General features: G+C 40.5%; 7 protein-coding genes and 1 pseudogene across 7 annotated transcripts; all 8 read right to left on the bottom strand.

Annotated features, from left to right (window-relative positions):
- Nucleotides 1–638: 638 nt before the first annotated feature.
- LOC135156667 (2-hydroxyacylsphingosine 1-beta-galactosyltransferase-like) lies at nucleotides 639–2331 on the bottom strand. Its single transcript, XM_064109567.1, has one exon. The coding sequence runs from the start codon at nucleotides 1849–1851 to the stop codon at nucleotides 814–816; it is 1038 nt and encodes a 345-aa protein (XP_063965637.1). The 5' UTR covers nucleotides 1852–2331; the 3' UTR covers nucleotides 639–813.
- An 830-nt stretch (nucleotides 2332–3161) lies between these two features.
- LOC129275817 (2-hydroxyacylsphingosine 1-beta-galactosyltransferase-like) lies at nucleotides 3162–4886 on the bottom strand. Its single transcript, XM_064109561.1, has one exon. The coding sequence runs from the start codon at nucleotides 4422–4424 to the stop codon at nucleotides 3366–3368; it is 1059 nt and encodes a 352-aa protein (XP_063965631.1). The 5' UTR covers nucleotides 4425–4886; the 3' UTR covers nucleotides 3162–3365.
- A 1049-nt stretch (nucleotides 4887–5935) lies between these two features.
- LOC135156664 (UDP-glucuronosyltransferase 2B28-like) lies at nucleotides 5936–7953 on the bottom strand (annotated as a pseudogene).
- Nucleotides 7954–8356: 403 nt separating this feature from the next.
- On the bottom strand, nucleotides 8357–10824 carry LOC135156663 (2-hydroxyacylsphingosine 1-beta-galactosyltransferase-like). Its single transcript, XM_064109562.1, has one exon. The coding sequence runs from the start codon at nucleotides 9563–9565 to the stop codon at nucleotides 8507–8509; it is 1059 nt and encodes a 352-aa protein (XP_063965632.1). The 5' UTR covers nucleotides 9566–10824; the 3' UTR covers nucleotides 8357–8506.
- Nucleotides 10825–10895: 71 nt separating this feature from the next.
- LOC135156666 (2-hydroxyacylsphingosine 1-beta-galactosyltransferase-like) lies at nucleotides 10896–12565 on the bottom strand. Its single transcript, XM_064109566.1, has one exon. It carries the CDS (start codon nucleotides 12134–12136, stop codon nucleotides 11078–11080), a length of 1059 nt encoding a protein of 352 aa, XP_063965636.1. The 5' UTR covers nucleotides 12137–12565; the 3' UTR covers nucleotides 10896–11077.
- A 92-nt stretch (nucleotides 12566–12657) lies between these two features.
- Nucleotides 12658–15135, bottom strand: LOC135156665 (2-hydroxyacylsphingosine 1-beta-galactosyltransferase-like). Its single transcript, XM_064109564.1, has one exon. It carries the CDS (start codon nucleotides 14705–14707, stop codon nucleotides 13649–13651), a length of 1059 nt encoding a protein of 352 aa, XP_063965634.1. The 5' UTR covers nucleotides 14708–15135; the 3' UTR covers nucleotides 12658–13648.
- Nucleotides 15136–15975: 840 nt separating this feature from the next.
- LOC129275822 (2-hydroxyacylsphingosine 1-beta-galactosyltransferase-like) lies at nucleotides 15976–17693 on the bottom strand. The gene has a single exon (XM_064109563.1). It carries the CDS (start codon nucleotides 17276–17278, stop codon nucleotides 16220–16222), a length of 1059 nt encoding a protein of 352 aa, XP_063965633.1. The 5' UTR covers nucleotides 17279–17693; the 3' UTR covers nucleotides 15976–16219.
- A 1158-nt stretch (nucleotides 17694–18851) lies between these two features.
- Nucleotides 18852–20239, bottom strand: LOC129275821 (2-hydroxyacylsphingosine 1-beta-galactosyltransferase-like). Its single transcript, XM_054912300.2, has one exon. The coding sequence runs from the start codon at nucleotides 19887–19889 to the stop codon at nucleotides 18852–18854; it is 1038 nt and encodes a 345-aa protein (XP_054768275.2). The 5' UTR covers nucleotides 19890–20239.
- Nucleotides 20240–20838: the final 599 nt, after the last annotated feature.

Consider the following 20838-nt stretch of genomic DNA (forward strand, 5'->3'; position numbering starts at 1 on the left):
TCAACGTTTTACATCGTCTGATTCACCGACTCATTCCGAACATTAATATCGACTTCGATTTATACTGGGCACTGGTTCCTCATGCTTCGGGCCGCTGCAAGGAAGCCGTGCGTTTATGTAACTTTTTGTTAATTAGTTTCAAAAGTACCATTTATTGGCTGTATCGTACTTTGAATCTTTCAGATCCCCTATTGGTTTGGAAATTCAAATTGAAAAGCATGAATTTTCTTGATTATGAGTTTTTTAAGTTACAAAATAACGATACTGCCTTCTCAAAGCGATGGTTCGTGAACAATGCCCTTTGTTCTGTCGGCACTTCTTTTGAGTTAGTTTGGTCATTTTGAATGTAGGAATGTAGGCCTACTGTTACTTTACTGGTTGTTAAACGTTATTTCTTGGTTTGTTTTTAATGAGTCCTTATTTGTACTTACGAAGTATATTATTCTGATATTTTATTTGTATATATGTTATAGTTTGCTTGTAAATAAAGTTTCATTTTGAAAAGTAAAAAAAAAAGTCTTCTTCTTCTTCTTCCTCTTCTTCTTCATGTTCTTCTTCATATCTTCTTCTTCTTCGTCGTCTTCTTCTTCTTCCTCTTCTTTTTCTTCTTAACGTTTTCTACTTTTTCGTCTTCTCCTTCCTTTCTTTTTCATTCTTCTTCTTCTTCCTATATTTCATCTTTCTCTGTCACTTTGTATTCGGCTCCCTCAGCGCTTCGCGCAAGTCAAAAAATGAAATTGTTAATTCACGAGAATTCTGTATGTATTATTATCATTTCGATTTCAGAATATCAATGTCGAGTCCGATACTGCATTAGGAATGTGTAGGGCCTGGAGTGTAAAATTCTTGATGGATCACAATAATCATATAGGTTTGAACTCTAGTCATATCAATTTGGAAAACTTTCATCCACACTTGCATTTGCTCCACCCACACGTGTACAGGAAAGAAAGTATGGGTATAGCCATAAGCTATGTATATACTCATCATGTAGTTTACCTTGTCTAACGGTCTTGCTGGGACACCGACCGTATTTCCGATAGCTACCCAGTTGGGTGCTGTTGGGTGAGGGAAATCAAAGGCAAAGCTCGTCATGCACATCCACAACTCTGCATCTCCTACGAGCTCTTGGGTGCTTCGTCCTGGAGCAATACCATGCGCGTCCTTTATCTCGTCTAAAGCTCCGAAGTGAACCCACTCTAAAAATCTCGACACAAGGTTATGGTCCATGAAGCTGGCAACCCGCTCCAGAAACGTCATCTGATCTGATAAGGGGAGTGAATATTGTACGTACGATGAAGGCGCTGGAATCCCGTAGAGGCGTTCGTGAAAAAGAAAATATCTCGTTGTCGTCGTCACAGCTATGTGCGGTATACCTAGGTAACTACTGAGGATCGCATCACATCCGTCAACGACATCCCCGATCAGGATATCAAAATGTGATTCCTTCAGCCGAAACAGAACAGCGGAGTCCTCAAGGAGACTTTGGCAAGCTAACCTTATCCAAGAGTACAGTTTCCCTATATCTATCATATTACTTAACGGACCCTTCTGAAAGAAATCCTCTATCATGGTGTCCAGGGTGCCCTCGTATCCTGAAGGAACATCGAAGCGGTAGTGGAGGGCGGTGCTGTAGGTGTCCATCGGGAAGCCTTCTGTTCCTACAAATGAGCAGGTCAGGATGGTGACGTTGTGGCCGCGACTGCTCAATGCTCCTGTTATAGCGGACATGCTTTTAGGATGACTGGTGTATTCTGGAACTAAGACAGTAACAAGGATATTTGCAGCATTGGTCAAAGAGGTGAATGCTATAGTCAGTAACGTGAACTTGGTGAATGTTACGAGTTTCATCTTGCCCGTAGCGATTCCTTGTAGATTTCAATTGTATATTATGAGTGGCATTCTTTAAATCATGCCAATCCACCGAACATGCCGAACAGATTGTCATCAAATGAGTCACAGTAAAGCTCTACAGATCACTCATTCATGTCATTATTCACTCCTTTTTTGGTTTGCAAACGTTTCCGCTGAGCCATATACATGTAGATATGCTTCAGCACCCCCGATTCCCAGGGCCATGATGTGGAAGAGCTGTAATCACATCATATTTCTCATGTGCATGTTTTGCAAGAAAACATCTTGTTGATTGGATCGTAGACCTCTTGGTCTACGAGTAGATGGTCTAATTCTCAGGGTTAGGATTTCTTTTAACCTCCTTTTTAGTCCTTAAATATACTTTATTCTGATCCGCCTTCACTCCCTTCAGTGTATGAAAAGAAAACAGAGGAACAGCTACATCTGAACTATCTACAAAATCTATTTATCATGCATTGAAACGCTGATTGAACAGTTATTATTCATCATTTCCTTCATTCTGGCATGAAAATGGAATTATCTCAAGTAGCAAGAAAATAAACTGGACAGAAATATATGCCCCACCAAAGATAAAAAAGGGCGGAGACACACAATATAAGCTACTCCACAATGTTTGCCATCTTTACCAGTTCTTCACCATTTTAACAAGGACATTCCGATACAGTTCAGATGGTGCTTTGAGACTGGGACCATCATCCATCTATTCATAGTGTGCCCGGCCATCCAGTACTCCCTCAACGTTTTACATCGTCTGATTCACCGACTCATTCCGAACATTAATATCGACTTCGATTTATACTGTGGGCACTGGTTCCTCATGCTTCGGGCCGCTGCAAGGAAGCCGTGCGTTTATGTAACTTTTTGTTAATTAGTTTCAAAAGTACCATTTATTGGCTGTATCGTACTTTGAATCTTTCAGATCCCCTATTGGTTTGGAAATCCAAATTGAAAAGTAGGAATTTTCTTGTTTATGAGTTTTTTAAGTTACAAAATAACGATACTGCCTTCTCAAAGCGATGGTGCGTGAAAAATGCCCTTTGTTCTGTCGGCACCTCTTTGAGTTAGTTTGGTCATTTTGAATGTATGAATGTAGGCCTACTGTAACTTTACTGGTTGTTTGACGTTATTTCTTGGTTTGTTTTTAATGAGTCCTTATTTGTACTTACGAAGTATATTATTCTGATATTTTATTTGAATATATGTTATAGTTTGCTTGTAAATAAAGTTTCATTTTGAAAAGTCAAAAAAAGTCTTCTTCTTCTTCTTCCTCTTCTTCTTCTTCATATTTTCTTCTTCGTCTTCTTCTTGCTCTTCTTCTTATCTTTTTCTTCTTTGTCGTCTTCTTCTTCTTTTCTTTTTCATTCTTCTTCTTCCTATATTTTCATCTTTCTCTGTCACTTTCTATTCGGCTCCCTCAGCGCTTCGCGCAAATCTAAAAATGAAATTGTTAAGTCACGAGAATGTATTATTATCATTTCGATTTCAGAATATCAATGTCGAGTCCGATACTGCATTAGGAATGTGTAGGGCCTGGAGTGTAAAATTCTTGATAGATCACAATCGATATAGGTTTGAATTCTAGTCATATCAATTTGGAAAACTTTCATCCACACTTGCATTTGCTCCACCCACACGTGTACAGGAAAGAAAGTATGGGTATAGCCATAAGCTATAGATATAATCATCATGTAGTTTACCTTGTCTAACGGTCTTGCTGGGACACCGACCGTATTTCCGATAGCTACCCAGTTGGGTGCTGTTGGGTGAGGGAAATCAAAGGCAAAGCTCGTCATGCACATCCACAACTCTGCATCTCCTACGAGCTCTTGGGTGCTTCGTCCTGGAGCAATACCATGCGCGTCCTTTATCTCGTCTAAAGCTCCGAAGTGAACCCACCCTAAAAATCTCGACACAAGGTTATGGTCCATGAAGCTGGCAACCCGCTCCAGAAACGTCATCTGATCTGATAAGGGGAGTGAATATTGTACGTACGATGAAGGCGCTGGAATCCCGTAGAGGCGTTCGTGAAAAAGAAAATATCTCGTTGTCGTCGTCACAGCTATGTGCGGTATACCTAGGTAACTACTGAGGATCGCATCACATCCGTCAACGACATCCCCGATCAGGATATCAAAATGTGATTCCTTCAGCCGAAACAGAACAGCGGAGTCCTCAAGGAGACTTTGGCAAGCTAACCTTATCCAAGAGTACAGTTTCCCTATATCTATCATATTACTTAACGGACCCTTCTGAAAGAAATCCTCTATCATGGTGTCCAGGGTGCCCTCGTATCCTGAAGGAACATCGAAGCGGTAGTGGAGGGCGGTGCTGTAGGTGTCCATCGGGAAGCCTTCTGTTCCTACAAATGAGCAGGTCAGGATGGTGACGTTGTGGCCGCGACTGCTCAATGCTCCTGTTATAGCGGACATGCTTTTAGGATGACTGGTGTATTCTGGAACTAAGACAGTAACAAGGATATTTGCAGCATTGGTCAAAGAGGTGAATGCTATAGTCAGTAACGTGAACTTGGTGAATGTTACGAGTTTCATCTTGCCCGTAGCGATTCCTTGTAGATTTCAATTGTATATTATGAGTGGCATTCTTTAAATCATGCCAATCCACCGAACATGCCGAACAGATTGTCATCAAATGAGTCACAGTAAAGCTCTACAGATCACTCATTCATGTCATTATTCACTCCTTTTTTGGTTTGCAAACGTTTCCGCTGAGCCATATACATGTAGATATGCTTCAGCACCCCCGATTCCCAGGGCCATGATGTGGAAGAGCTGTAATCACATCATATTTCTCATGTGCATGTTTTGCAAGAAAACATCTTGTTGATTGGATCGTAGACCTCTTGGTCTACGAGTAGATGGTCTAATTCTCAGGGTTAGGATTTCTTTTAACCTCCTTTTTAGTCCTTAAATATACTTTATTCTGATCCGCCTTCACTCCCTTCAGTATATGAAAAGAAAACAGAGGAACAGCTACATCTGAACTATCTACAAAATCTATTTATCATGCATTGAAACGCTGATTGAACAGTTATTATTCATCATTTCCTTCATTCTGGCATGAAAATGGAATTATCTCAAGTAGCAAGAAAATAAACTGGACAGAAATATATGCCCCACCAAAGATAAAAAAGGGCGGAGACACACAATATAAGCTACTCCACAATGTTTGCCATCTTTACCAGTTCTTCACCATTTTAACAAGGACATTCCGATACAGTTCAGATGGTGCTTTGAGACTGGGACCATCATCCATCTATTCATACAGTGCCCGGCCATCCAGTACTCCCTCAACGTTTTACATCGTCTGATTCACCGACTCATTCCGAACATTAATATCGACTTCGATTTATACTGGGCACTGGTTCCTCATGCTTCGGGCCGCTGCAAGGAAGCCGTGCGTTTATGTAACTTTTTGTTAATTAGTTTCAAAAGTACCATTTATTGGCTGTATCGTACTTTGAATCTTTCAGATCCCCTATTGGTTTGGAATCCAAATTGAAAAGTAGGAATTTTCTTGTTTATGAGTTTTTTAAGTTACAAAATAACGATACTGCCTTCTCAAAGCGATGGTGCGTGAAAAATGCCCTTTGTTCTGTCGGCACCTCTTTGAGTTAGTTTGGTCATTTTGAATGTATGAATGTAGGCCTACTGTAACTTTACTGGTTGTTTGACGTTATTTCTTGGTTTGTTTTTAATGAGTCCTTATTTGTACTTACGAAGTATATTATTCTGATATTTTATTTGAATATATGTTATAGTTTGCTTGTAAATAAAGTTTCATTTTGAAAAGTCAAAAAAAGTCTTCTTCTTCTTCTTCCTCTTCTTCTTCTTCATATTTTCTTCTTCGTCTTCTTCTTGCTCTTCTTCTTATCTTTTTCTTCTTTGTCGTCTTCTTCTTCTTTTCTTTTTCATTCTTCTTCTTCCTATATTTTCATCTTTCTCTGTCACTTTGTATTCGGCTCCCTCAGCGCTTCGCGCAAATCTAAAAATGAAATTGTTAAGTCACGAGAATGTATTATTATCATTTCGATTTCAGAATATCAATGTCGAGTCCGATACTGCATTAGGAATGTGTAGGGCCTGGAGTGTAAAATTATTGATAGATCACAATCGATATAGGTTTGAATTCTAGTCATATCAATTTGGAAAACTTTCATCCACACTTGCATTTGCTCCACCCACACGTGTACAGGAAAGAAAGTATGGGTATAGCCATAAGCTATAGATATAATCATCATGTAGTTTACCTTGTCTAACGGTCTTTCTGGGACACCGACCGTATTTCCGATAGCTACCCAGTTGGGTGCTGTTGGGTGAGGGAAATCAAAGGCAAAGCTCGTCATGCACATCCACAACTCTGCATCTCCTACGAGCTCTTGGGTGCTTCGTCCTGGAGCAATACCATGCGCGTCCTTTATCTCGTCTAAAGCTCCGAAGTGAACCCACCCTAAAAATCTCGACACAAGGTTATGGTCCATGAAGCTGGCAACCCGCTCCAGAAACGTCATCTGATCTGATAAGGGGAGTGAATATTGTACGTACGATGAAGGCGCTGGAATCCCGTAGAGGCGTTCGTGAAAAAGAAAATATCTCGTTGTCGTCGTCACAGCTATGTGCGGTATACCTAGGTAACTACTGAGGATCGCATCACATCCGTCAGCGACATCCCCGATCAGGATATCAAAATGTGATTCCTTCAGCCGAAACAGAACAGCGGAGTCCTCAAGGAGACTTTGGCAAGCTTACCTTATCCAAGAGTACATTTTCCCTATATCTATCATATTACTTAACGGACCCTTCTGAAAGAAATCCTCTATCATGGAGTCCAGGGTGGCCTCGTGTCCTGAAGGAACATCGAAGCGGTACTGGAGGGCGGTGTTGTAGGTGTCCATCGGGAAGCCTTTTGTTCCTACAAATGAGCAGGTCAGGATGGTGACGTTGTAGCCGCGACTGCTCAATGCTCCTGTTATAGCGGACATGCTTTTAGGATGACTGGTGTATTCTGGAACTAAGACAGTAACAAGGATATTTGCAGCATTGGTCAAAGAGGTGAATGCTATAGTCAGTAACGTGAACTTGGTGAATGTTACGAGTTTCATCTTGCCCGTAGCGATTCCTTGTAGATTTCAATTGTATATTATGAGTGGCATTCTTTAAATCATGCCAATCCACCGAACATGCCGAACAGATTGTCATCAAATGAGTCACAGTAAAGCTCTACAGATCACTCATTCATGTCATTATTCACTCCTTTTTTGGTTTGCAAACGTTTCCGCTGAGCCATATACATGTAGATATGCTTCAGCACCCCCGATTCCCAGGGCCATGATGTGGAAGAGCTGTAATCACATCATATTTCTCATGTGCATGTTTTGCAAGAAAACATCTTGTTGATTGGATCGTAGACCTCTTGGTCTACGAGTAGATGGTCTAATTCTCAGGGTTAGGATTTCTTTTAACCTCCTTTTTAGTCCTTAAATATACTTTATTCTGATCCGCCTTCACTCCCTTCAGTGTATGAAAAGAAAACAGAGGAACAGCTACATCTGAACTATCTACAAAATCTATTTATCATGCATTGAAACGCTGATTGAACAGTTATTATTCATCATTTCCTTCATTCTGGCATGAAAATGGAATTATCTCAAGTAGCAAGAAAATAAACTGGACAGAAATATATGCCCCACCAAAGATAAAAAAGGGCGGAGACACACAATATAAGCTACTCCACAATGTTTGCCATCTTTACCAGTTCTTCACCATTTTAACAAGGACATTCCGATACAGTTCAGATGGTGCTTTGAGACTGGGACCATCATCCATCTATTCATACAGTGCCCGGCCATCCAGTACTCCCTCAACGTTTTACATCGTCTGATTCACCGACTCATTCCGAACATTAATATCGACTTCGATTTATACTGGGCACTGGTTCCTCATGCTTCGGGCCGCTGCAAGGAAGCCGTGCGTTTATGTAACTTTTTGTTAATTAGTTTCAAAAGTACCATTTATTGGCTGTATCGTACTTTGAATCTTTCAGATCCCCTATTGGTTTGGAAATCCAAATTGAAAAGTAGGAATTTTCTTGTTTATGAGTTTTTTAAGTTACAAAATAACGATACTGCCTTCTCAAAGCGATGGTGCGTGAAAAATGCCCTTTGTTCTGTCGGCACCTCTTTGAGTTAGTTTGGTCATTTTGAATGTATGAATGTAGGCCTACTGTAACTTTACTGGTTGTTTGACGTTATTTCTTGGTTTGTTTTTAATGAGTCCTTATTTGTACTTACGAAGTATATTATTCTGATATTTTATTTGAATATATGTTATAGTTTGCTTGTAAATAAAGTTTCATTTTGAAAAGTCAAAAAAAGTCTTCTTCTTCTTCTTCCTCTTCTTCTTCTTCATATTTTCTTCTTCGTCTTCTTCTTGCTCTTCTTCTTATCTTTTTCTTCTTTGTCGTCTTCTTCTTCTTTTCTTTTTCATTCTTCTTCTTCCTATATTTTCATCTTTCTCTGTCACTTTGTATTCGGCTCCCTCAGCGCTTCGCGCAAATCTAAAAATGAAATTGTTAAGTCACGAGAATGTATTATTATCATTTCGATTTCAGAATATCAATGTCGAGTCCGATACTGCATTAGGAATGTGTAGGGCCTGGAGTGTAAAATTATTGATAGATCACAATCGATATAGGTTTGAATTCTAGTCATATCAATTTGGAAAACTTTCATCCACACTTGCATTTGCTCCACCCACACGTGTACAGGAAAGAAAGTATGGGTATAGCCATAAGCTATAGATATAATCATCATGTAGTTTACCTTGTCTAACGGTCTTGCTGGGACACCGACCGTATTTCCGATAGCTACCCAGTTGGGTGCTGTTGGGTGAGGGAAATCAAAGGCAAAGCTCGTCATGCACATCCACAACTCTGCATCTCCTACGAGCTCTTGGGTGCTTCGTCCTGGAGCAATACCATGCGCGTCCTTTATCTCGTCTAAAGCTCCGAAGTGAACCCACTCTAAAAATCTCGAGACAAGTTTATGGTCCATGAAGCTGGCAACCCGCTCCAGAAACGTCATCTGATCTGATAAGGGGAGTGAATATTGTACGTACGATGAAGGCGCTGGAATCCCGTAGAGGCGTTCGTGAAAAAGAAAATATCTCGTTGTCGTCGTCACAGCTATGTGCGGTATACCTAGGTAACTACTGAGGATCGCATCACATCCGTCAACGACATCCCCGATCAGGATATCAAAATGTGATTCCTTCAGCCGAAACAGAACAGCGGAGTCCTCAAGGAGACTTTGGCAAGCTAACCTTATCCAAGAGTACAGTTTCCCTATATCTATCATATTACTTAACGGACCCTTCTGAAAGAAATCCTCTATCATGGTGTCCAGGGTGCCCTCGTATCCTGAAGGAACATCGAAGCGGTAGTGGAGGGCGGTGCTGTAGGTGTCCATCGGGAAGCCTTCTGTTCCTACAAATGAGCAGGTCAGGATGGTGACGTTGTGGCCGCGACTGCTCAATGCTCCTGTTATAGCGGACATGCTTTTAGGATGACTGGTGTATTCTGGAACTAAGACAGTAACAAGGATATTTGCAGCATTGGTCAAAGAGGTGAATGCTATAGTCAGTAACGTGAACTTGGTGAATGTTACGAGTTTCATCTTGCCCGTAGCGATTCCTTGTAGATTTCAATTGTATATTATGAGTGGCATTCTTTAAATCATGCCAATCCACCGAACATGCCGAACAGATTGTCATCAAATGAGTCACAGTAAAGCTCTACAGATCACTCATTCATGTCATTATTCACTCCTTTTTTGGTTTGCAAACGTTTCCGCTGAGCCATATACATGTAGATATGCTTCAGCACCCCCGATTCCCAGGGCCATGATGTGGAAGAGCTGTAATCACATCATATTTCTCATGTGCATGTTTTGCAAGAAAACATCTTGTTGATTGGATCGTAGACCTCTTGGTCTACGAGTAGATGGTCTAATTCTCAGGGTTAGGATTTCTTTTAACCTCCTTTTTAGTCCTTAAATATACTTTATTCTGATCCGCCTTCACTCCCTTCAGTGTATGAAAAGAAAACAGAGGAACAGCTACATCTGAACTATCTACAAAATCTATTTATCATGCATTGAAACGCTGATTGAACAGTTATTATTCATCATTTCCTTCATTCTGGCATGAAAATGGAATTATCTCAAGTAGCAAGAAAATAAACTGGACAGAAATATATGCCCCACCAAAGATAAAAAAGGGCGGAGACACACAATATAAGCTACTCCACAATGTTTGCCATCTTTACCAGTTCTTCACCATTTTAACAAGGACATTCCGATACAGTTCAGATGGTGCTTTGAGACTGGGACCATCATCCATCTATTCATACAGTGCCCGGCCATCCAGTACTCCCTCAACGATTTACATCGTCTGATTCACCGACTCATTCCGAACATTAATATCGACTTCGATTTATACTGGGCACTGGTTCCTCATGCTTCGGGCCGCTGCAAGGAAGCCGTGCGTTTATGTAACTTTTTGTTAATTAGTTTCAAAAGTACCATTTATTGGCTGTATCGTACTTTGAATCTTTCAGATCCCCTATTGGTTTGGAAATCCAAATTGAAAAGTAGGAATTTTCTTGTTTATGAGTTTTTTAAGTTACAAAATAACGATACTGCCTTCTCAAAGCGATGGTGCGTGAAAAATGCCCTTTGTTCTGTCGGCACCTCTTTGAGTTAGTTTGGTCATTTTGAATGTATGAATGTAGGCCTACTGTAACTTTACTGGTTGTTTGACGTTATTTCTTGGTTTGTTTTTAATGAGTCCTTATTTGTACTTACGAAGTATATTATTCTGATATTTTATTTGAATATATGTTATAGTTTGCTTGTAAATAAAGTTTCATTTTGAAAAGTCAAAAAAAATCTTCTTCTTCTTCTTCCTCTTCTTCTTCTTCATATTTTCTTCTTCGTCTTCTTCTTGCTCTTCTTCTTATCTTTTTCTTCTTTGTCGTCTTCTTCTTCTTTTCTTTTTCATTCTTCTTCTTCCTATATTTTCATCTTTCTCTGTCACTTTGTATTCGGCTCCCTCAGCGCTTCGCGCAAGTCTAAAAATGAAATTGTTAAGTCACGAGAATGTATTATTATCATTTCGATTTCAGAATATCAATGTCGAGTCCGATACTGCATTAGGAATGTGTAGGGCCTGGAGTGTAAAATTATTGATAGATCACAATCGATATAGGTTTGAATTCTAGTCATATCAATTTGGAAAACTTTCATCCACACTTGCATTTGCTCCACCCACACGTGTACAGGAAAGAAAGTATGGGTATAGCCATAAGCTATAGATATAATCATCATGTAGTTTACCTTGTCTAACGGTCTTGCTGGGACACCGACCGTATTTCCGATAGCTACCCAGTTGGGTGCTGTTGGGTGAGGGAAATCAAAGGCAAAGCTCGTCATGCACATCCACAACTCTGCATCTCCTACGAGCTCTTGGGTGCTTCGTCCTGGAGCAATACCATGCGCGTCCTTTATCTCGTCTAAAGCTCCGAAGTGAACCCACTCTAAAAATCTCGACACAAGGTTATGGTCCATGAAGCTGGCAACCCGCTCCAGAAACGTCATCTGATCTGATAAGGGGAGTGAATATTGTACGTACGATGAAGGCGCTGGAATCCCGTAGAGGCGTTCGTGAAAAAGAAAATATCTCGTTGTCGTCGTCACAGCTATGTGCGGTATACCTAGGTAACTACTGAGGATCGCATCACATCCGTCAACGACATCCCCGATCAGGATATCAAAATGTGATTCCTTCAGCCGAAACAGAACAGCGGAGTCCTCAAGGAGACTTTGGAAAGCTAACCTTATCCAAGAGTACAGTTTCCCTATATCTATCATATTACTTAACGGACCCTTCTGAAAGAAATCCTCTATCATGGTGTCCAGGGTGCCCTCGTATCCTGAAGGAACATCGAAGCGGTAGTGGAGGGCGGTGCTGTAGGTGTCCATCGGGAAGCCTTCTGTTCCTACAAATGAGCAGGTCAGGATGGTGACGTTGTGGCCGCGACTGCTCAATGCTCCTGTTATAGCGGACATGCTTTTAGGATGACTGGTGTATTCTGGAACTAAGACAGTAACAAGGATATTTGCAGCATTGGTCAAAGAGGTGAATGCTATAGTCAGTAACGTGAACTTGGTGAATTTTACGAGTTTCATCTTGCCCGTAGCGATTCCTTGTAGATTTCAATTGTATATTATGAGTGGCATTCTTTAAATCATGCCAATCCACCGAACATGCCGAACAGATTGTCATCAAATGAGTCACAGTAAAGCTCTACAGATCACTCATTCATGTCATTATTCACTCCTTTTTTGGTTTGCAAACGTTTCCGCTGAGCCATATACATGTAGATATGCTTCAGCACCCCCGATTCCCAGGGCCATGATGTGGAAGAGCTGTAATCACATCATATTTATCATGTGCATGTTTTGCAAGAAAACATCTTGTTGATTGGATCGTAGACCTCTTGGTCTACGAGTAGATGGTCTAATTCTCAGGGTTAGGATTTCTTTTAACCTCCTTTTTAGTCCTTAAATATACTTTATTCTGATCCGCCTTCACTCCCTTCAGTGTACTAAAAGAAAACAGAGGAACAGCTACATCTGAACTATCTACAAAATCTATTTATCATGCATTGAAACGCTGATTGAACAGTTATTATTCATCATTTCCTTCATTCTGGCATGAAAATGGAATTATCTCAAGTAGCAAGAAAATAAACTGGACAGAAATATATGCCCCACCAAAGATAAAAAAGGGCGGAGACACACAATATAAGCTACTCCACAATGTTTGCCATCTTTACCAGTTCTTCACCATTTTAACAAGGACATTCCGATACAGTTCAGATGGTGCTTTGAGACTGGGACCATCATCCATCTATTCATACAGTGCCCGGCCATCCAGTACTCCCTCAACGTTTTACATCGTCTGATTCACCGACTCATTCCGAACATTAATATCGACTTCGATTTATACTGGGCACTGGTTCCTCATGCTTCGGGCCGCTGCAAGGAAGCCGTGCGTTTATGTAACTTTTTGTTAATTAGTTTCAAAAGTACCATTTATTGGCTGTATCGTACTTTGAATCTTTCAGATCCCCTATTGGTTTGGAAATCCAAATTGAAAAGTAGGAATTTTCTTGTTTATGAGTTTTTTAAGTTACAAAATAACGATACTGCCTTCTCAAAGCGATGGTGCGTGAAAAATGCCCTTTGTTCTGTCGGCACCTCTTTGAGTTAGTTTGGTCATTTTGAATGTATGAATGTAGGCCTACTGTAACTTTACTGGTTGTTTGACGTTATTTCTTGGTTTGTTTTTAATGAGTCCTTATTTGTACTTACGAAGTATATTATTCTGATATTTTATTTGAATATATGTTATAGTTTGCTTGTAAATAAAGTTTCATTTTGAAAAGTCAAAAAAAGTCTTCTTCTTCTTCTTCCTCTTCTTCTTCTTCATATTTTCTTCTTCGTCTTCTTCTTGCTCTTCTTCTTATCTTTTTCTTCTTTGTCGTCTTCTTCTTCTTTTCTTTTTCATTCTTCTTCTTCCTATATTTTCATCTTTCTCTGTCACTTTGTATTCGGCTCCCTCAGCGCTTCGCGCAAATCTAAAAATGAAATTGTTAAGTCACGAGAATGTATTATTATCATTTCGATTTCAGAATATCAATGTCGAGTCCGATACTGCATTAGGAATGTGTAGGGCCTGGAGTGTAAAATTATTGATAGATCACAATCGATATAGGTTTGAATTCTAGTCATATCAATTTGGAAAACTTTCATCCACACTTGCATTTGCTCCACCCACACGTGTACAGGAAAGAAAGTATGGGTATAGCCATAAGCTATAGATATAATCATCATGTAGTTTACCTTGTCTAACGGTCTTGCTGGGACACCGACCGTATTTCCGATAGCTACCCAGTTGGGTGCTGTTGGGTGAGGGAAATCAAAGGCAAAGCTCGTCATGCACATCCACAACTCTGCATCTCCTACGAGCTCTTGGGTGCTTCGTCCTGGAGCAATACCATGCGCGTCCTTTATCTCGTCTAAAGCTCCGAAGTGAACCCACTCTAAAAATCTCGACACAAGGTTATGGTCCATGAAGCTGGCAACCCGCTCCAGAAACGTCATCTGATCTGATAAGGGGAGTGAATATTGTACGTACGATGAAGGCGCTGGAATCCCGTAGAGGCGTTCGTGAAAAAGAAAATATCTCGTTGTCGTCGTCACAGCTATGTGCGGTATACCTAGGTAACTACTGAGGATCGCATCACATCCGTCAACGACATCCCCGATCAGGATATCAAAATGTGATTCCTTCAGCCGAAACAGAACAGCGGAGTCCTCAAGGAGACTTTGGAAAGCTAACCTTATCCAAGAGTACAGTTTCCCTATATCTATCATATTACTTAACGGACCCTTCTGAAAGAAATCCTCTATCATGGTGTCCAGGGTGCCCTCGTATCCTGAAGGAACATCGAAGCGGTAGTGGAGGGCGGTGCTGTAGGTGTCCATCGGGAAGCCTTCTGTTCCTACAAATGAGCAGGTCAGGATGGTGACGTTGTGGCCGCGACTGCTCAATGCTCCTGTTATAGCGGACATGCTTTTAGGATGACTGGTGTATTCTGGAACTAAGACAGTAACAAGGATATTTGCAGCATTGGTCAAAGAGGTGAATGCTATAGTCAGTAACGTGAACTTGGTGAATTTTACGAGTTTCATCTTGCCCGTAGCGATTCCTTGTAGATTTCAATTGTATATTATGAGTGGCATTCTTTAAATCATGCCAATCCACCGAACATGCCGAACAGATTGTCATCAAATGAGTCACAGTAAAGCTCTACAGATCACTCATTCATGTCATTATTCACTCCTTTTTTGGTTTGCAAACGTTTCCGCTGAGCCATATACATGTAGATATGCTTCAGCACCCCCGATTCCCAGGGCCATGATGTGGAAGAGCTGTAATCACATCATATTTATCATGTGCATGTTTTGCAAGAAAACATCTTGTTGATTGGATCGTAGACCTCTTGGTCTACGAGTAGATGGTCTAATTCTCAGGGTTAGGATTTCTTTTAACCTCCTTTTTAGTCCTTAAATATACTTTATTCTGATCCGCCTTCACTCCCTTCAGTGTACTAAAAGAAAACAGAGGAACAGCTACATCTGAACTATCTACAAAATCTATTTATCATGCATTGAAACGCTGATTGAACAGTTATTATTCATCATTTCCTTCATTCTGGCATGAAAATGGAATTATCTCAAGTAGCAAGAAAATAAACTGGACAGAAATATATGCCCCACCAAAGATAAAAAAGGGCGGAGACACACAATATAAGCTACTCCACAATGTTTGCCATCTTTACCAGTTCTTCACCATTTTAACAAGGACATTCCGATACAGTTCAGATGGTGCTTTGAGACTGGGACCATCATCCATCTATTCATACAGTGCCCGGCCATCCAGTACTCCCTCAACGTTTTACATCGTCTGATTCACCGACTCATTCCGAACATTAATATCGACTTCGATTTATACTGGGCACTGGTTCCTCATGCTTCGGGCCGCTGCAAGGAAGCCGTGCGTTTATGTAACTTTTTGTTAATTAGTTTCAAAAGTACCATTTATTGGCTGTATCGTACTTTGAATCTTTCAGATCCCCTATTGGTTTGGAAATCCAAATTGAAAAGTAGGAATTTTCTTGTTTATGAGTTTTTTAAGTTACAAAATAACGATACTGCCTTCTCAAAGCGATGGTGCGTGAAAAATGCCCTTTGTTCTGTCGGCACCTCTTTGAGTTAGTTTGGTCATTTTGAATGTATGAATGTAGGCCTACTGTAACTTTACTGGTTGTTTGACGTTATTTCTTGGTTTGTTTTTAATGAGTCCTTATTTGTACTTACGAAGTATATTATTCTGATATTTTATTTGAATATATGTTATAGTTTGCTTGTAAATAAAGTTTCATTTTGAAAAGTAAAAAAAAGTCTTCTTCTTCTTCTTCCTCTTCTTCTTCTTCATATTTTCTTCTTCGTCTTCTTCTTGCTCTTCTTCTTATCTTTTTCTTCTTTGTCGTCTTCTTCTTCTTTTCTTTTTCATTCTTCTTCTTCCTATATTTTCATCTTTCTCTGTCACTTTGTATTCGGCTCCCTCAGCGCTTCGCGCAAATCTAAAAATGAAATTGTTAAGTCACGAGAATGTATTATTATCATTTCGATTTCAGAATATCAATGTCGAGTCCGATACTGCATTAGGAATGTGTAGGGCCTGGAGTGTAAAATTATTGATAGATCACAATCGATATAGGTTTGAATTCTAGTCATATCAATTTGGAAAACTTTCATCCACACTTGCATTTGCTCCACCCACACGTGTACAGGAAAGAAAGTATGGGTATAGCCATAAGCTATAGATATAATCATCATGTAGTTTACCTTGTCTAACGGTCTTGCTGGGACACCGACCGTATTTCCGATAGCTACCCAGTTGGGTGCTGTTGGGTGAGGGAAATCAAAGGCAAAGCTCGTCATGCACATCCACAACTCTGCATCTCCTACGAGCTCTTGGGTGCTTCGTCCTGGAGCAATACCATGCGCGTCCTTTATCTCGTCTAAAGCTCCGAAGTGAACCCACTCTAAAAATCTCGACACAAGGTTATGGTCCATGAAGCTGGCAACCCGCTCCAGAAACGTCATCTGATCTGATAAGGGGAGTGAATATTGTACGTACGATGAAGGCGCTGGAATCCCGTAGAGGCGTTCGTGAAAAAGAAAATATCTCGTTGTCGTCGTCACAGCTATGTGCGGTATACCTAGGTAACTACTGAGGATCGCATCACATCCGTCAGCGACATCCCCGATCAGGATATCAAAATGTGATTCCTTCAGCCGAAACAGAACAGCGGAGTCCTCAAGGAGACTTTGGCAAGCTAACCTTATCCAAGAGTACAGTTTCCCTATATCTATCATATTACTTAACGGACCCTTCTGAAAGAAATCCTCTATCATGGTGTCCAGGGTGCCCTCGTATCCTGAAGGAACATCGAAGCGGTAGTGGAGGGCGGTGTTGTAGGTGTCCCTCGGGAAGCCTTCTGTTCCTACAAATGAGCAGGTCAGGATGGTGACGTTGTGGCCGCGACTGCTCAATGCTCCTGTTATAGCGGACATGCTTTTAGGATGACTGGTGTATTCTGGAACTAAGACAGTAACAAGGATATTTGCAGCATTGGTCAAAGAGGTGAATGCTATAGTCAGTAACGTGAACTTGGTGAATGTTACGAGTTTCATCTTGCCCGTAGCGATTCCTTGTAGATTTCAATTGTATATTATGAGTGGCATTCTTTAAATCATGCCAATCCACCGAACATGCCGAACAGATTGTCATCAAATGAGTCACAGTAAAGCTCTACAGATCACTCATTCATGTCATTATTCACTCCTTTTTTGGTTTGCAAACGTTTCCGCTGAGCCATATACATGTAGATATGCTTCAGCACCCCCGATTCCCAGGGCCATTATGTGGAAGAGCTGTATTCACATCATATTTCTCATGCGCATGTTTTGCAAGAAAACATCTTGTTGATTGGATCGTAGACCTCTTGGTCTACGAGTAGATGGTCTAATTCTCAGGGTTAGGATTTCTTTTAACCTCCTTTTTAGTCCTTAAATATACTTTGTTATTCTGATCCGCCTTCACTCCCTTCAGTGTATGAAAAGAAAACAGAGGAACAGCTACAGCTGAACTATCTACAAAATCTATTTATCATGCATTGAAACGCTGATTGAACAGTTATTATTCATCATTTCCTTCATTCTGGCATGAAAATGGAATTATCTCAAGTAGCAAGAAAATAAACTGGACAGAAATATATGCCCCACCAAAGATAAAAAGGGCGGAGACACACAATATAAGCTACTCCACAATGTTTGCCATCTTTACCAGTTCTTCACCATTTTAACAAGGACATTCCGATACAGTTCAGATGGTGCTTTGAGACTGGGACCATCATCCATCTATTCATACAGTGCCCGGCCATCCAGTAATCCCTCAACGTTTTACATCGTCTGATTCACCGACTCATTCCGAACATTAATATCGACTTCGATTTATACTGGGCACTGGTTCCTCATGCTTCGGGCCGCTGCAAGGAAGCCGTGCGTTTATGTAACTTTTTGTTAATTAGTTTCAAAAGTACCATTTATTGGCCGTATCGTACTTTGAATCTTTCAGATCCCCTATTGGTTTGGAAATTCAAATTGAAAAGCATGAATTTTCTTGATTATGAGTTTTTTAAGTTACAAAATAACGATACTGCCTTCTCAAAGCGATGGTTCGTGAACAATGCCCTTTGTTCTGTCGGCACTTCTTTTGAGTTAGTTTGGTCATTTTGAATGTAGGAATGTAGGCCTACTGTTACTTTACTGGTTGTTAAACGTTATTTCTTGGTTTGTTTTTAATGAGTCCTTATTTGTACTTACGAAGTATATTATTCTGATATTTTATTTGTATATATGTTATAGTTTGCTTGTAAATAAAGTTTCATTTTGAAAAGTAAAAAAAAAAGTCTTCTTCTTCTTCTTCCTCTTCTTCTTCATGTTCTTCTTCATATCTTCTTCTTCTTCGTCGTCTTCTTCTTCTTCCTCTTCTTTTTCTTCTTAACGTTTTCTACTTTTTCGTCTTCTCCTTCCTTTCTTTTTCATTCTTCTTCTTCTTCCTATATTTCATCTTTCTCTGTCACTTTGTATTCGACTCCCTCAGCGCTTCGCGCAAGTCAAAAAATGAAATTGTTAATTCACGAGAATTCTGTATGTATTATTATCATTTCGATTTCAGAATATCAATGTCGAGTCCGATACTGCATTAGGAATGTGTAGGGCCTGGAGTGTAAAATTCTTGATGGATCACAATAATCATATAGGTTTGAACTCTAGTCATATCAATTTGGAAAACTTTCATCCACACTTGCATTTGCTCCACCCACACGTGTACAGGAAAGAAAGTATGGGTATAGCCATAAGCTATGGATACACTCATCATGTAGTTTACCTTGTCTAACGGTCTTGCTGGGACACCGACCGTATTTCCGATAGCTACCCAGTTGGGTGCTGTTGGGTGAGGGAAATCAAAGGCAAAGCTCGTCATGCACATCCACAACTCTGCATCTCCTACGAGCTCTTGGGTGCTTCGTCCTGGAGCAATACCATGCGCGTCCTTTATCTCGTCTAAAGCTCCGAAGTGAACCCACTCTAAAAATCTCGACACAAGGTTATGGTCCATGAAGCTGGCAACCCGCTCCAGAAACGTCATCTGATCTGATAAGGGGAGTGAATATTGTACGTACGATGAAGGCGCTGGAATCCCGTAGAGGCGTTCGTGAAAAAGAAAATATCTCGTTGTCGTCGTCACAGCTATGTGCGGTATACCTAGGTAACTACTGAGGATCGCATCACATCCGTCAACGACATCCCCGATCAGGATATCAAAATGTGATTCCTTCAGCCGAAACAGAACAGCGGAGTCCTCAAGGAGACTTTGGCAAGCTAACCTTATCCAAGAGTACAGTTTCCCTATATCTATCATATTACTTAACGGACCCTTCTGAAAGAAATCCTCTATCATGGTGTCCAGGGTGCCCTCGTATCCTGAAGGAACATCGAAGCGGTAGTGGAGGGCGGTGCTGTAGGTGTCCATCGGGAAGCCTTTTGTTCCTACAAATGAGCAGGTCAGGATGGTGACGTTGTGGCCGCGACTGCTCAATGCTCCTGTTATAGCGGACAAGCTTTTAGGATGACTGGTGTATTCTGGAACTAAGACAGTAACAAGGATATTTGCAGCATTGGTCAAAGAGGTGAATGCTATAGTCAGTAACGTGAACTTGGTGAATGTTACGAGTTTCATCTTGCCCGTAGCGATTCCTTGTAGATTTCAATTGTATATTATGAGTGGCATTCTTTAAATCATGCCAATCCACCGAACATGCCGAACAGATTGTCATCAAATGAGTCACAGTAAAGCTCTACAGATCACTCATTCATGTCATTATTCACTCCTTTTTTGGTTTGCAAACGTTTCCGCTGAGCCATATACATGTAGATATGCTTCAGCACCCCCGATTCCCAGGGCCATGATGTGGAAGAGCTGTAATCACATCATATTTCTCATGTGCATGTTTTGCAAGAAAACATCTTGTTGATTGGATCGTAGACCTCTTGGTCTACGAGTAGATGGTCTAATTCTCAGGGTTAGGATTTCTTTTAACCTCCTATTTAGTCCTTAAATATACTTTATTCTGATCCGCCTTCACTCCCTTCAGTGTATGAAAAGAAAACAGAGGAACAGCTACATCTGAACTATCTACAAAATCTATTTATCATGCATTGAAACGCTGATTGAACAGTTATTATTCATCATTTCCTTCATTCTGGCATGAAAATGGAATTATCTCAAGTAGCAAGAAAATAAACTGGACAGAAATATATGCCCCACCAAAGATAAAAAAGGGCGGAGATACACAATATAAGTTACTCTACAATGTTTGCCATCTTTACCAGTTCTTCACCATTTTAACAAGGACATTCCGATACAGTTCAGATGGTGCTTTGAGACTGGGACCATCATCCATCTATTCATACAGTGCCCGGCCATCCAGTACTCCCTCAACGTTTTACATCGTCTGATTCACCGACTCATTCCGAACATTAATATCGACTTCGATTTATACTGGGCACTGGTTCCTCATGCTTCGGGCCGCTGCAAGGAAGCCGTGCGTTTATGTAACTTTTTGTTAATTAGTTTCAAAAGTACCATTTATTGGCTGTATCGTACTTTGAATCTTTCAGATCCCCTA

This window comes from Lytechinus pictus, chromosome 14 (assembly GCF_037042905.1).
Source record: "Lytechinus pictus isolate F3 Inbred chromosome 14, Lp3.0, whole genome shotgun sequence".
Lineage (NCBI taxonomy): Eukaryota > Metazoa > Echinodermata > Echinoidea > Temnopleuroida > Toxopneustidae > Lytechinus > Lytechinus pictus.

Coding starts and splice junctions, on each gene's coding strand:
- LOC135156667 (XM_064109567.1), bottom strand. CDS start 1,851: ATGAAACTCGTAACATTCACCAAGTTCACGTTACTGACTATAGCATTC.
- LOC129275817 (XM_064109561.1), bottom strand. CDS start 4,424: ATGAAACTCGTAACATTCACCAAGTTCACGTTACTGACTATAGCATTC.
- LOC135156663 (XM_064109562.1), bottom strand. CDS start 9,565: ATGAAACTCGTAACATTCACCAAGTTCACGTTACTGACTATAGCATTC.
- LOC135156666 (XM_064109566.1), bottom strand. CDS start 12,136: ATGAAACTCGTAAAATTCACCAAGTTCACGTTACTGACTATAGCATTC.
- LOC135156665 (XM_064109564.1), bottom strand. CDS start 14,707: ATGAAACTCGTAAAATTCACCAAGTTCACGTTACTGACTATAGCATTC.
- LOC129275822 (XM_064109563.1), bottom strand. CDS start 17,278: ATGAAACTCGTAACATTCACCAAGTTCACGTTACTGACTATAGCATTC.
- LOC129275821 (XM_054912300.2), bottom strand. CDS start 19,889: ATGAAACTCGTAACATTCACCAAGTTCACGTTACTGACTATAGCATTC.